Source organism: Rhinolophus sinicus, chromosome 9 (assembly GCF_057876585.1).
Source record: "Rhinolophus sinicus isolate RSI-liver-muscle chromosome 9, RSI-T2T, whole genome shotgun sequence".
Classification (NCBI taxonomy): domain Eukaryota; kingdom Metazoa; phylum Chordata; class Mammalia; order Chiroptera; family Rhinolophidae; genus Rhinolophus; species Rhinolophus sinicus.
In genome coordinates, this window is record NC_142509.1 from 5,995,784 (window position 1) to 6,010,218 (window position 14,435).

General features: G+C 43.5%; 1 protein-coding gene and 1 pseudogene across 2 annotated transcripts in view; one reads left to right on the plus strand and one right to left on the minus strand.

Moving 5' to 3' along the window:
• Positions 1-14,435, minus strand: part of GLB1L2 (galactosidase beta 1 like 2) — a 49,596-nt gene that overhangs the window by 13,517 nt on the left and 21,644 nt on the right. For both annotated transcript variants that reach the window (XR_012492776.2, XM_074321845.2), the window contains exons 6-7: positions 9,118-9,210; positions 5,710-5,791 (exon numbers count right to left, since the gene is read on the minus strand). Coding sequence is in view for 1 of the 2 variants with exons in the window: in XM_074321845.2 (XP_074177946.1) it covers positions 5,710-5,791; positions 9,118-9,210 (175 nt within the window). In the remaining variant the exon portion in view is untranslated. The remainder of the gene's footprint in view (positions 1-5,709; positions 5,792-9,117; positions 9,211-14,435) is intronic.
• Positions 10,274-12,763, plus strand: LOC109438142 (F-box only protein 16 pseudogene; annotated as a pseudogene).

Genomic DNA, 14,435 nt, shown 5'->3' on the forward strand with positions numbered 1-14,435 from the left:
ATGGAAAGGTGGAAGGCTGCAAGGAACAAGAACTGGAAACGAGACATAGCAGAGATGGTTTCAAGAAAATCTTGGGAGATTGAAAATGGGTGGTGGGTTGGTAAATGGCCTAGGAAAGTGGAGAAGTTATGGCTGGCTCCCCAGCTCACGTGCAAGGCACTGTGCAAGGGAGGACACCGTCCCCTGCCTCACGCATTCCTTAAGCCTCTTTCCCCACTGGTGGCCATCCCCTCAGGGGTCTACACTCTCTGGGAAAGCTGCTGCCTCCAGGTTGGGAGGGTTCGGGCACAGTAGAGTGTGGGTAAGAGCCTAGAAGGGGGAATAAGGCCAATCTGAACTAGGGGAACCCCGCCCATTCTCCCCACCTGCTCCCAGAATATCTGTAGCAATAGACCAAAGTATTCTTCTCTGGAAACATTAAATAGGTCTAAAAACAGTATCTCTAAACACTGATGTTTGGGGTTCTCGCATTGAAACAGCCCACCACAACCCAGTCACCCCACAGAGCAGCACCCCTGTCACCAGCCTCTCCTAGCACTCAGTTCCCAAGTGGCTGGTTAGTGCCTCTTCCTTAAACTGCTCAGTCAAGAGCCAGGCAATTGAGTAAATCACATGGAAGACTGAGCAGAATAGGTAAATGTTTAAAAAAAAAAAAAAAAGTAAAATATCCTCAGAGAGAGACAGAGAAGATAGCATCCATTTAAAAAGTACGTGATGCAAAAAGAAACATACTCAAGAAAAACAGGATCCAGGGAATAACAGAAGGACTAGAAGACAAAAGTTGAGGAATCACCCAGAAGGTAGAACTAAAGGGAAAAGAGAAAAAAAATTGAAAAGTGACTTAGAGCCGCTACAAGAGTCCAATCTATAAAAAACAGGAATGACCAAAGATCAGAAAAAAGAGGGAAAAGCATATCAAAGAAATGCAATAACTGAACGTCTCACCATTGATGACCATAACTGTTCCAATTCAAATGACCCCCAGACGTGCCACAGAAAGGAGAAAGTTTCATGCCAAAGAATAGCACTGTGAGATGCCAGAATATCAAGGATAAAAGGAAAATTCTAAAATTTTCTATCAATCGGAGAGAAAAAAAATAGAACATATAAAAGGATCAGGAACAAGAATGTCTTTGCACTTCAGCAGCAATAGTGGATGTTAGAAAGTAACAAATCAATGCTTTCTTCAGAGTTCCAGGAAACGGGTTCAACAGCAGACACAGAGGCCAGTCTCAGGTTACCGATGCAGAGGCTGCCAACAGCCCTATCAGACTTGATACAGTGTGATAAGTACAGGCATTTGAAAAAACACCTGTGATAGGAGTGTGGAATATGTTCGGTAAAGTGTTTAAAAGAGAAAGGGGAAGAGTGGAGAGAAAAGAGAATTGAAAAGAAAAACAAACAGGATAATTGCATTGAAAGTGACAAGTGAGCACATTGGAAGTGAGTCAATGCACAAAAACTGTGCAAACTATTGGACACACTGTGAAGCCTGCCTGAGGACACCCCTGTCAGTCACGCACAAACACCGACTATCGATGTCATTCAGACGGGGCAGGGGCCATGGCTACACCACCAGGAAAGCCCTGGGCAGGTGAGATGGAAGAGAGAACCAGATTCTCAACCAGAACGAGGAATCAGTAGGTAGACTTCTAAATCAATACGTGTAAATACAGAGTACTATATGTATCTTACTTGGAATTATGAAGGAAAATGTCAGACAAAAAATTAAAGAGTTCAAAATGTCATTTCTGGATAGTGGGAGGAGGGAGGCTACACAGTATTTCTTTTTCTTCTTTTTTCTTTTTTTTAAACAGGACTTTATTGGGGAACAGTGTGTATTTCCAGGACTTTTTCCAAGTCAACTTGTTGTCCTTTCAATCTTAGTTGTGGAGGACACAGATTCAGCTCCAGGTCCAGTTGCCGTTTTTAGTTGCAGGGAACGCAGCTCACCATCCCTTGTGGGAGTTGAACCAGCAACCTTGTGGTTGAGAGGACACGCTCCAACCAACTGAGCCATCTGGGAACTCCGCGGCAGCTCAGCTCAAGGTGCCAGTGTTCAATCTTAGTTGCAGGGGGTGCAGCCCACCATCCCTTGCAGGACTCAAGGAATCGAACTGGCAACCTTGTGGTTGAGAGCCCACTCTCCAACCAACTGAGCCATCTGGCACTGGCCCATGTGGGAATCGAACTGCACGGGAGCTCCAACTGCCTGAGCCACCCAGCCAGCCCCTACACAGTATTTCTTAATAAGCATTTCTATGATTTGACTTTCAGACTTTGTGAATGAGTTACTTTAATTACATTTTTAATTAATTGAAAATAAGTCATTCCAGGGGGGTGGAGGGAGCATCCACACGAGGCTTTCCCCTGCAGAATGCTGGAGTGCTGAAAATCTGCACCAACTTCAAAGGGTCTTGCTTCCCTACCATCACTGGCCACAGCTTACCCCCACCGCCCACTCCAAGCCCCTACCCAGATCGCTGAGAGCTGGAGGACTTGAAAGAAGCCACGGGAAGACAGCGCCACCTCGTGGAAATGACAGGAATGGCTGCTGGTCTTCAGGAGACAGGTCCAGGTGCTTGAAGAACTCACTCATCGTGCCTGGGGACCAGTGCCTTCTCCCACCCATTCAGCCACAGTCATTCCCTGAGTGCTAGCTCCACACCAGGCGCTGGCCTAGGGCTACAGAAACTTAAATCCCTTTCTTCAAATGTTCGAGCCAATGGAGGGCAATGCAGAAGGAACAATAAAGTGCTAGGTGTGCTGCAGCAGAGGCCAGTGTGATTGTAGGAGCCCCCCGGAACAGTGGGTAGTGGCCAGGAGGGCCCAGCATCCACTGGCATCCTTTCAGTGCACAAACAGTGCCCAGGCACAGGAGCATGGCTAAACAAGACAGAACCCAGGCCCAGCAGAGCTTACTGCTGCAGTGAGACAGATAAACAAAACACAAAAACTACCCAGAATGTTAGAAGGCAATAATAAAGCAGGGCAGAGCTCTGGGAGAAGTTACAATTTCAAATGGGTCCTCGAAGGAAGCCTCACTTCGAGGTGACCTCAGAGAAAAGCGGGGAGGAAATGGAATAGCTGTGCCCCGCAGAACTGGCAGAACCTGGGGGTGTCCAGCACGTTAGAGGAACAGCAAAGAGGCCAGGAGGGTGGAGCAGGGTGGGCCAGGGGAAAGCAAGAAACACTGGCCAGGTCACAGAGGTCATGTGGGAGGCCCTTTGAGGCCATTCTCAAACTTGCACTTCACTCTGCTCGAGACAGTGTGCACCTGGAGTTCATTTGGAGGGTGACATAATCCGAGTGACATTCTCAATGGCTGCTGTGTTGAGAAAAAGTTATGAGAGAGTCAACAGTGATAAAAAAAAAAAGGGGGGGGGAGATTAGTTCCAATGCTGCTGCAATAATGCAAAAAATTATGGTAATACTTGAGGTGGTAGAACTTATTTGGATTCTGGATAAATTTTGAGGATAAAACTAAAGATAAAAAGGATTTGCTGATGGCTGAGTGTCAGGCATATGGAAGGAGAGGAGTCAAAATTGACTATAAGGTTTACAAAGAGTGATCAAAAAATACAGTGACTGTTTAAATAAAAAAAAATTTTACAGTAAAAGACACATTGCCATTAATCCCCCTCAAAATACTCTCCCTTGCGTTGAATGGATTTATCCCATTGTTCTTGCCACTTTCTGAAGCAGTTCTGGAAGCCCTTTTTCGTGAGCGTCTTTAGTTGTGCTGTCGTGGCTGCCTTGATGTCCTGAATCAATTCAAAACATTTACCTTTCATGGTCATTTTGACTTTGGGATAGAGCAAGAAGTCTCATGGTGTCAGATCTGGTGAATAAGGTGGATGAGGACACATCGTAATGTTTTTATTTGACAGAAGTTGCCATACCAGAAGCGATGTGTGATACGGAGCATTGTCATGATGGAGAATGAAGTAAAGGCACTCACAAAACAGGACTCCCAGAGCTGCTTCAGAAAGTGGCAAGAATGATGAGATAACTGTTTTCAAAGCGAGGTGGGTATTTTGAGAGGGATTAATGGCAATGTGCCTTTTACTGTAATAAGGTTTTTTTTATGTAAACACTCACCATAATTTTCAATCATGCCTCATAGGGCCTGTGCAATTGGGGGAAGATGATGTTGCACTTTACTGAGAAAAGGGGGGCGGAATGTGGGGCAGGTTCTAGGAGGGAAACAGACCAGCTCAGTTCCCTGGTAGCTCACTGAGAGTGGCAGCCTCCCTGGGGGCGCGCCCAGAAGGCAGAGGTAAGACAAGAGGAGTTCAGGAAAGGTTCCTGATGGGGACAGACATCTCGGACTTATGAACACCTAGATCCTATTTAAAGCTATCTGGATGACATCACCAGATCAGAGGCAGAATTCATTCCAAGGAATGAGCCATAAAGAATTTGAACATCAGAACTCAGGAAGAGAGAAGTGACCAGCACGAAACACCAACAAGGAGCTGCCCGTCAGATTAAAACCGGAAACGGTATCCCAGCTGTCAAGTGAGGAAAAAGTTTCAAGGAAGAGGTTTATGGTTGCTGACAAATAAAATCAGGCAGGTCAGAGGTGACAAGGACTGTTTAAATTTATAACGTGGAGATCACTGGAACCTTGAAAAGAGCAATGTCAATGGAATGGTGAGTGTGGTAATGTGATCACCACAGTTTAAGAGAGATCAAGAGGAAAGGGTCAGGGCAGCAGTGAGTACGGACATGGGGAGATTTGTTGAAAGGGGAGCAGAGAAACCGAACAGCCTCAGGGCAGGGAAATGAGTCAAGGGTTTTACTTTTAGAAGAGAGAAATAGTAACATGTTTGCATGCTGGTGGGAATGACCCAAGAGAGAAAATTTGATGATACAGGGCTGAAGAGGGAGTTGCTGAGCCAGCTCTTCAGTAGGTGACACAGGGCTCAGTGCATATGTGTGGAGCTGGGCCAGTGCATCTACAGTAACAGGGAGAGGCAGAGGTGGGTACAATGCTGGTGGACAGAGAGCTGCTGTTATCTACTGTACACTTACTCTCCGTCACTGTAGGAGCTAGACCTCTGTAGACAGACCCCGGGAAGGGTCAGTCACCTCTACAACTTTGGCAGAACTGGAGTAAGCCATCCTTACAGTACATCCCATGTTTCATCTTCTGGGCACCCTTTGGAGACATTCAGAGACCTCAGTTGCCCAACTCACATTCCCTATGTCTTGCAGTCTGCAGAGCACTGCTAGCATGAATGTGCAGCAGAAATGTGAGACCAGCTACAGAGCTGGCTAAGGCAAGCCTGTCTCTGACATGGAGGCTTCAGCTTTCTGAGGCCCAGAGCTTTGGGCCCAGTGCCATGCAAAAGGGAGAAGGACAGGCAAGTCCACTTGTGGCTTTGGACATAGGGGAAAGCATGCATTTCCAGGCCAGGACACTGACATCTCCCCCCACCCACACAGCCTCCATGCATGCACCTCCATTGATGCCCCCCCCCCACACTCCACACAGCCTCCGTCCAGATACCTCCATCAATGACCTCCCCCACAACACACACATGTTCTCCATGCAAGTACCTCCAGCAGCACCCCCCACCCAGCCCCTCACAGCTTCGATACAGGTACCTCCAGCAACAGTCCTGCCTGCCCTCCAAGCCTTTGAGACCTCCATCCAGATACCTCTATCCATAACCCACCCTCCCACACCCTCGGTGCAGGTACCTCCATGGATGACCCCCTTGCTCAGGCCATCCTTGTTGTCTGAAGTCAAGAGCAGCTCCACAATTCCTCGGTCCTCCAAGGCCTGTGGGGGGAAATGAGAGTAATCAAAGTCTGTCATTCCTCGGCGCTCCTGCTGTGTCACACAGCTGGGAATGAAGCCGCCAGAAGAGAAAGAGGGAGAGATTCATATAAAGCATTTATTTCTCTACAGGAAACAGAGAAACACACCCTGTCTACACGTGGCATGTTCAACAAAGCTCCCATCAGCTGGAAGTCCAGCCATGGCAGCAGCAGGGCTGTCAGGCTCTGGCAGCCTTTGGCTGCTCCTGATCTGGCAAAGTGCCCGGTCTGGCTGCTGTGCTATTCCTAGACAGGACTACTCAGAAGCCAACTCGGCAAGGCCAGCTGCCATACTGTCACTCAGAAATAGACCGCAGGGACCCAAGAGTGGGTCAGGGCCTCCGGGACAGCCCACCCCTCCTCTTTCACCCTCACCAGAAGCAAGCAGTCCATCCCTTCCCCACACCCAGAAGGGTGGGCTCTGGTTACCAGCCATGTCACAGTCACAGTCACGTGCCCACAATACACTGCACATACCCAGAACAGGAAGTGCTCCTTCAAGGTTGTAAATCAAATGATGAAGTGGAGGAAACACACGCTGTGCTGAGGGGCAATAACAATTTTCCCACTCAGAACAACTGCTAACACTGTGGTGCATTTACAATCATTCAGGCCTCTGCCAAGCACTTTACATAGACTGTCCTATTCAGTCTTCACAATTAGCATCTGAACAGTACAGACTCAGAGAGGTTGGGCAAAGCGTCAACAGGTATACGGAGCTGATGAGCATGAACCTGAACTCAGAGTCTGTCTACCTTCAAAGGCTCTTCTCTGGGGCTGTGGGAAATCTGGGGTCAGAAACACCAACCAGCAAGGGGGATTTGCCCATCATTTCCCTGTAGGTATTATGACAAAACTGCAACCCAATTCTTTTGGAAATGAGAGGAGTCAAAGGGGTAACACAGTAGATGAGTAAAGCTCACGTCTGATCCCAGATGCTGGTAAGGAAGGAACAGAGGGGCCCTAATTCCTGAAACAAAAGAAGCTGCAGGAATTTAACCCATTAGGCGAGGTGAGATTTTTATGAAAGCCCTGTACTCACCAGCTCTCAACCAGTCATTCACTGATACTTAACAAGCTTCCCTTGGGTTCCCACCATGTGCAGACAGCCTCGTGGGGGCTGGGAGGCTGTAAACATGGACAATAACCGTCTTTTGTAGCTGTACCATTCACACGTGACCTTTCGCAGGCACTGAGTTACTGGCTACACACTGTAAGGGCTGATTACTGCTTCCTGAGCACCAGCCATCTGCCAGGCGCAGTTGGGGGCCTCATGACTATTATTCCACTGCGTTCCCACAGCAGCCTTAGCGCACGGCATTCTCGTGTCCATTGTGCACACGGTGGAAAGCTCATCATCTGTGCTGATGCTGTCCACATGTCTGCAACACCCCAGAAGTTACATGGCAGCTCAGGAGAGGACCCTCCCAAGAGCTCTAGGATGACAGAGGCTGTGCCGTGCTGCCTCTCTCTGCCTATCTGACTCACACGTGGGTGCCTTTCCCAGATACCAGGGAAGTGGGACTGAGCAGGGAGGTCCCTGAAGGACCTCCTCACCCCCCTCAGTGGAGCTCTCCTCCTCTGCAGCTCAGGAATTCGGTAAACACAGGCTAGAGAAGCCGCAGATCCCAGAACTAGGTGGAGGGCGTGGGGTGTAACACAAGGAGCACGCCTGCCCTGCGCCCCAGCTGGGGTCTTCCTGGCCGCTTCAAAGACAAAGATGAAGACGGCTCTGGCTGGACTTGGCATCAGGACTGAACGCTCTCCCTTCCAGCATTAGGAATGTCACTGTCACTAGAGACAGTCTTGCTCCCTACGCCAAGGGCTTTCTGCCTGGGAGAAGGGTGGGGAAGAGTGGATAAGAAGCTACAAGCTGAAACTGAAAAAGAAAAGAAAAGAAAAAGCAATCATAGAAAACAGATTACCCCCAGAGAAATAAAAATTAGACTAACAGCTGACTTTTCAGCATCAAAATGAATGCTAGAAAGACTAGAATAATGTCTTCAATGTGCTGAGAGAAAATTTTCAACATAGAATTGTAGCCCAGGGAAAATATCTTTCAAAATTGAGAGGTATATAAACACAAACCCAGAAAAGCAAAAGTGTAGAGAGTTTGGTCCTAAAAACTCTCAGTAAAGAAATTTGAAGATTGTTCTTTAGGATGAAGGAAAGTAATCCCAAGCGAAACTTCTGAGATACAGGAAGGAAAGATGAGGAAAAAAGTGGTAAATTGGTGGATCAATTCATTGACTATATAAAATTATAACCATATTTTTGTGGAGTTAAAAAAAAAGGAGAGAGAAATAAAATACAGGACAATTTTATACATATATATATATATATATATATATATATATATATATATATATATGAAACTACAAGCTGAAGTGCTCAAGCCTTAGTCTACCTCTGCAGGGACTAAAGTAATTTCCAGATGGAAAATGAATCTGCCTTTGACAGAAGAAGAGATGCAGCCAAGCACAGCAAGGGCCAAAGCAAAGCAGCTTTAATTAGGTGAATTCACAGAGGCCACTTAACATTTCCTCGACTCACATCATGGCTGACCATTCAAAGTACTCCGAAACCAATACCAGTGATTCTATCAAAGTCTTATTCACTGACTACTTACTGTATGTCTAGAATAGTCCTGAGCCATGTGACCACACATATAGGCACAATTCAAAGAAGCAAATACTCCTATTAGTCGCACTCCATAGAAGAGAAAATGGAGGTTTTAAAAAATGCATTTGTTCATTTGTCTCAGCTACTAAGGCACAGAAACCAGGCTGAGTATTAGCCTGTTCTTTTAAAGTGTTCCTCTAGCCCTGCCCTTCTCTGTTTTGCCATATATTAAATCCATGGTTCTCCACCTCTCCCACACTTTGGAATCAGAAGTGTGGTATATGGCCTGGGCATAGATTTTTTTAAATTCCCCCAGATGAAGCCAGCGTGCAGCGGAAGCTGGGAACCACTGCTTTAGATGCTGAAATGAGAGCAGCTTCTCCAAAAAGACTTTCTACTCATCACCACTCAGTTAAGTCAAATTTTTTTCCCAGCCCCTGCAACACTATGTATGTAATGCCATCCCCAATTAAAATCAATCAATAACGGGTAAATAAGTGACAACCCTGTTGAAATAAAAGTGTGGAGAAAGAACTCACAAATTAATAAATGGTACTGAGAAATGTGGTATCAATACGAGAAAAATACTAGACCCACATGTGACACCATAGCCCATAATACATTCCAGAGGAAGGAATGTGAAGCAATGAACCGACTGACACTTACTTTCTTGATGTAAGGCATGTAGGCAGGGTCTTTGTTATAGGAACCGTATTCATTCTCCACCTGCACAGCAATGATGGGTCCTCCGTGCTTGTACTGGGGAGAAGAGAATCAATCAGAGCTGAGTTTGTAGTGGCAATTGTATTGTCTAGTTTCACCAAACTGATCACCAATTACTAGCAAAACATCCCATTTGAAAGCAAAAGTCTCCAGAAAATTGGTATATAATTGAGAGTGACGTCAATAAGACACAGAGTGGGAAGTTTCAGGCCCGTGTTTCCCTAGGGAAACATCAAATAAATAACTACATAACTGACCAAAACACCTTTATAGGAGCTTGGAAGCCAGTGAAATGTTTAAGCAAACAAATAAGTGCTCAATCAATAAAAAGACACATTCAAAAAAGTAGGAAACGTCATGGTGTTTTGCTTGCCCTTGCCCAACCCCACCCCAGCGGAGCACGGCACAGTCAAGGAAAAGCGTCCCAAATCCCAGTTCCCTCCCTCAAGACAGAAGCAGCAAAATGGAATTTGTTTGCAATGTTCTGGGCTATCTGTAGGCTTCCCAGCAGACTAGTTTTTTCTCATCTGACTTAGAGCTCAGACAGGAAATGTTGGCAAAGTTTGGACTTCCTCAGGTTCATATGTTTCTTTAGAAACTATTTCTAGAGATTTACTTTGTTCCTCCAAATGAGCCATGTTCCCGTTTCTTGTATGCCTTGTGTTTTTCTTGTTGAAAACTGGGCATTTAAAAAAAGCAGTCAGGGCCGGCCCAGTGGCTCAGGTGGTTGGAACCCGATGCTCCTAAGGCGGAGGTCGCCTGTTTGATTCCCACGTGGGCCAGTGAGCTGCGCCCTCTAAGACTAAGATTGTAAACAATGGCTCTCCCTGGAGCTGGGCTGCGGTGAGCAGCTGGAGGTCAGTGTGAGTGACGGGCAGCTGGCAAGAGCTACCATGAGCTGCTGTGAGCGGCCCACTGACTACCGGGGAATAACTGCCTCAGCGGGGAGGAGGGGAGGGGGGCCCGTAAGGCTCATAACACCAACATGGGCCAGGGAGCTACACAACTAGACTGAGAAACATCGGCTTGAACCGGAGTGGGGGGGGCATGCGGAGGAAGGGGGGGAAATAAAAAATAAAAACAGTCACCTCTCCCAGTCTTTGCAGATTTGAGGGGCATGCCATCACTATTTAGGGGGCTCCTGAGCTTTGAGATCAGTCCAGGGTGAAGGCTTAAGACCGTGTCAAATGTTTTCTGGACATGGGTCCTGTCTGGTCTGTGTGTGCATTTTTCCCCCACTGGCTGCTTTTACATATTTTACTTTCTCAGAGTCTCATACCAGCTTTTTCTCATGGCCTTAGATGTTCTATTGTATTCCTCTGCCTGTAATACCTTGCCCCCAGGCATCCATGGGTCTGGAGTCACCCTGAAGTTTTCATGTGCTGTGACCCACCACTGTTTCAAAGAATTACATGCAATGGACTTACTAGACAACGAATATAAAACAACTGTCACAAATATGCTCAAAGAGCGAAAGAAAATCATGGACAAAGAAATCAAGGAAAGGATATATGAACAAAATGAAAATATTAATAATGAGATAGAAGCTATAAAAAAAGAACTAAACAAATTCTGGAGCTGAAAAATACAATATCTAAACAGAAAAATTCACCATGGGAGTTCAACATCAGATTCAAATAGGCAGAAAAAGGAATGGGCAACCTTGAATGCAGGTCATTTAAAATTATTGAGTCTGAGGAGCAAAAAGTAAAAATAATGAAGAAAAGTGAACAGAGCCTAAGGGACTTACGCAACATCAGTAAGCATATAACGATACTCATTATCTTCTCCCCAAAAGGAGAAGAAAGAAAACGGCAGATATATTACTTGAAGAAATAATGGCTGAAAACCTCACAAATTTGAGGATACATGGATATACAAAGCCAAGAAGCTTCAATGAAATCCAAGCAGCATTAACCAGGAGACCCACACCAAGACATATTACAATCAAACTGTCAAAGCCAAAGACAAAGAGAGATTCTTGAAAGGGGCAAGAGAAAAGCAACTTGACATGTACAAAGGATCCCCAATTAAAGCTAGCAGTGGATATCTCATCAGAAATCTTGCAGGACAAAATAGTGAGATGATATATTCAAAGTGGGCAAAGGGGAAAAAAAACAAAAAACAATAAACCGAGAATACTTTATGCAGCAAAAGTATAAAATGAGAGAGAAATCTCCTTCAAAAATGAGGGAGAAATCAGGACATTCTCAGACAAGTAAAAACTGAGAGATTTAATTACCATTAGACTTGTCTTAAAATAAATGCTACATGGCAAAGAAAAAGCAACTATGGCAACACCAGCACTTGAGGCTTGAAGAGGGAGATGAGCTAAAACAGGTATAGTTTTTCTTATGGAAGAAGATACAGTTATTTCATGATGGCATTTGCACCTCCAAAACTCACAGATGGTCCCAAAATGCAGACAAAAATGAGTACCTGGACACCCCTAAACCATCAGCTTTTGAATGACCAAGTATTTGAAGAGAGAAATCTGCTTGGAAAATGGTTTGACAAATGGACAGATTCTCAAAGAAGAATCCTGACAGGCCTGTTTGAACACTGCTCCTTGTCACAGCAAAAGTTCTGCTGTCGAAAGCTTCAGGAAAAAATTCCTGCAGAAACTCTGGAATTTACTACCAAGCTTCCAAGGGTGTTTGTTATCTTTACACATCTTTTCTTTCCTGGACCCCCAAAGCCTTTGTCATTGTGCACAGGTGAGCTGGCTTTTGAAAAACTTAACTGAGCTGGATCAGCTCTGGATGCTCAAATGTTTATGGTTTAACTGGTACATCAGTTTTTCTCCAACTCCCTTTGAGCAGGGTATATGGAAGAAGGACTATATTCAAACGGTGAAAGAATTTCATGTTACCAAGCCTAAGACACCTCCCAAAGATGGGTTTGTGATTGTTGATGTTCAACCAGTTACAAGCAGTTCTCTGGAGGGAAAACAGTCTTCTTCATCAACTTTCCGATCCTCTTCCTCTTTAAGAAGGAAGAATCAGCCAGGGGAGAAAGAGATCCCACCCTGGCGATCCTCTGATAAGCATCCAACTGATACCATCCGCTTCAATTAACTGGACAACTGTGACCCCATCGAGCCAATCTGGCATGGAAGAAGGAAAAGACATGAAATGATCCCAGGTTCCAGCTGACAATCACATGATAAGGAAAATAAATTGCAGGACAGATGTAAGCTAGAAAAGCACAGTCACTGATATCCCTAAGTACAGAACCCAGTTCCCCTCTACAAGTTCCAACTCATCTCACCTGGCCTCCTCGTCAGTTAATGGAGCTCCCAACCACTGACGGAACAGCGAAACTTCTCATGCACATCTTTAGAGACACTCTGGGCTTCAGTCATTACCATCCAGGCTCCAGAGCTGAAGCTGACTTAAAAATGTGGAAAGAGTTCTCTAGAAATGACAAGATGCTCTACACATTGGAGAGTTGGATGTTACTTGACTCCTGTATTGGAAACTGTTGCTTTGGGTACCTTATTGTGAAAGCGTGTTCTACAGTATTTCAGCTGAAGGCATTTGTGGCATAAATGTTGACATATTTACAAACTTAATAAATAAATAAATAAATAAATAAATAAATAAATAAATAAATGTTACATGAAGTCCCTCAAGTTGAAATGAAAGGATGCTAGGTAGCAACTTGAAGCCATATGAAAATATAAAGTTTTCTGGTGAAGGTAAATACATTTTAAAAACATAAAAGCCAATATTATTGTAATTTTAGTTTACAACTCCACTTCTTATTTTTATAGGATTTAAAGACAAATGAATAAAAAATACTTATGAATCTATATTAATGGGTACACAGTATATAAAGATGTAATTTGTGACTTCAATAACGTGAAGAGGGACAGAGCTGTAAAGGAATAGAGTTTTTGTACATGATTAAAGTTAACTAGTACCAATATAAGACAGAATGTCATAAGTTTAGGGCAGTATATGCAATAGCCACTTTTTAATCACAATTAAAATATCTATACAATGTACACAAAAGGAAATGAAAGGGGAATCAAAACTTGTCACTATAAAAAAAATAACTAAATACAAAAGAAGGCAGTCATGGAGGCGATGAGGGAGAAAAAACCTATGAGATATACAGAAAACAAATAACAAAATGGCAAAAGTGTTTCCATACCAGTAATTACTTTAAATGAATGTAAATGGATTAAATTATCCAATCAAAAGACATATATTTGCAAAATAAAAAAACAGTGTCCAACTGTATGCAGTCTATAAGACACTCACTTTAGATCTAAGGACACACATAGGTTAAAAATGAAAGAATGCAAAAAGATATTCTGTGCAAATAGTAACCAAAAGAGAGCAGGGAGACTTTAAGTCAAAAACTGTTAGAAGAGACAACAAAGGGTACTATATGGTGTGTGTGTGTGTGTGTACATTAAATTATATAAATATAAATATATATATACATATACATATACATATACATATACATATACATATACATATACATATATATATATAACATACATACATGACAGCTTTATAATAATAGTAAGAGATTTCAACATACAATTTTCAATAATAGATAGAACAACCCGACAAAAAACCAATAAGGAAATACAGGACTTGAAACACTACAGACCAATTAGATCTAATAAATATATAGAGAGCACTCCACCCAACAATAGCACAACACACATTTTTCTCAAGTGCACATGGCATATTCCCCAAGATAGACCATGTGTTAGGTCACAGAACAAGTTTTAATAAATTTTAAAAGACAAATCATACAAAGTATCTTTTCCAATTACAATAGAATAAAACTAGAAGCCAATAGCAGAAAGAAAACTGGAAGATTCACAAATATGTGGACCTTAACACCCTCTTAAACAACGAGTGACTCTAAGAAAAAAAATCACAGGAAAATTAGAAAATATCTTGAGACAAATGAAAATGAAAACACAATATAACAAACTTATGGGATGTAGAGAAAGCGGTGCTATGAGGGAAATTTATAACTGCAGACACATTAAAAAAGAAGAAAGGTCTCAAGTCAACAACCTAACTTTTCACCTTAAGGAACTAGAAAAAGAGAGATAAACTAAACTCAAAGGTAGCAGAAGAAAGAATAATAATAAGGATTAAAGAAGAGATTAAAATAGAGAATAGAAAAATAGAGAAAAAACTAACAAAACCAAGAGTTGGTTCTTAGAAAAGATCAACAAAATTGGCAAAACTTTATTTAGATTAACTAAGAAAAGAAAAGATGCAAAT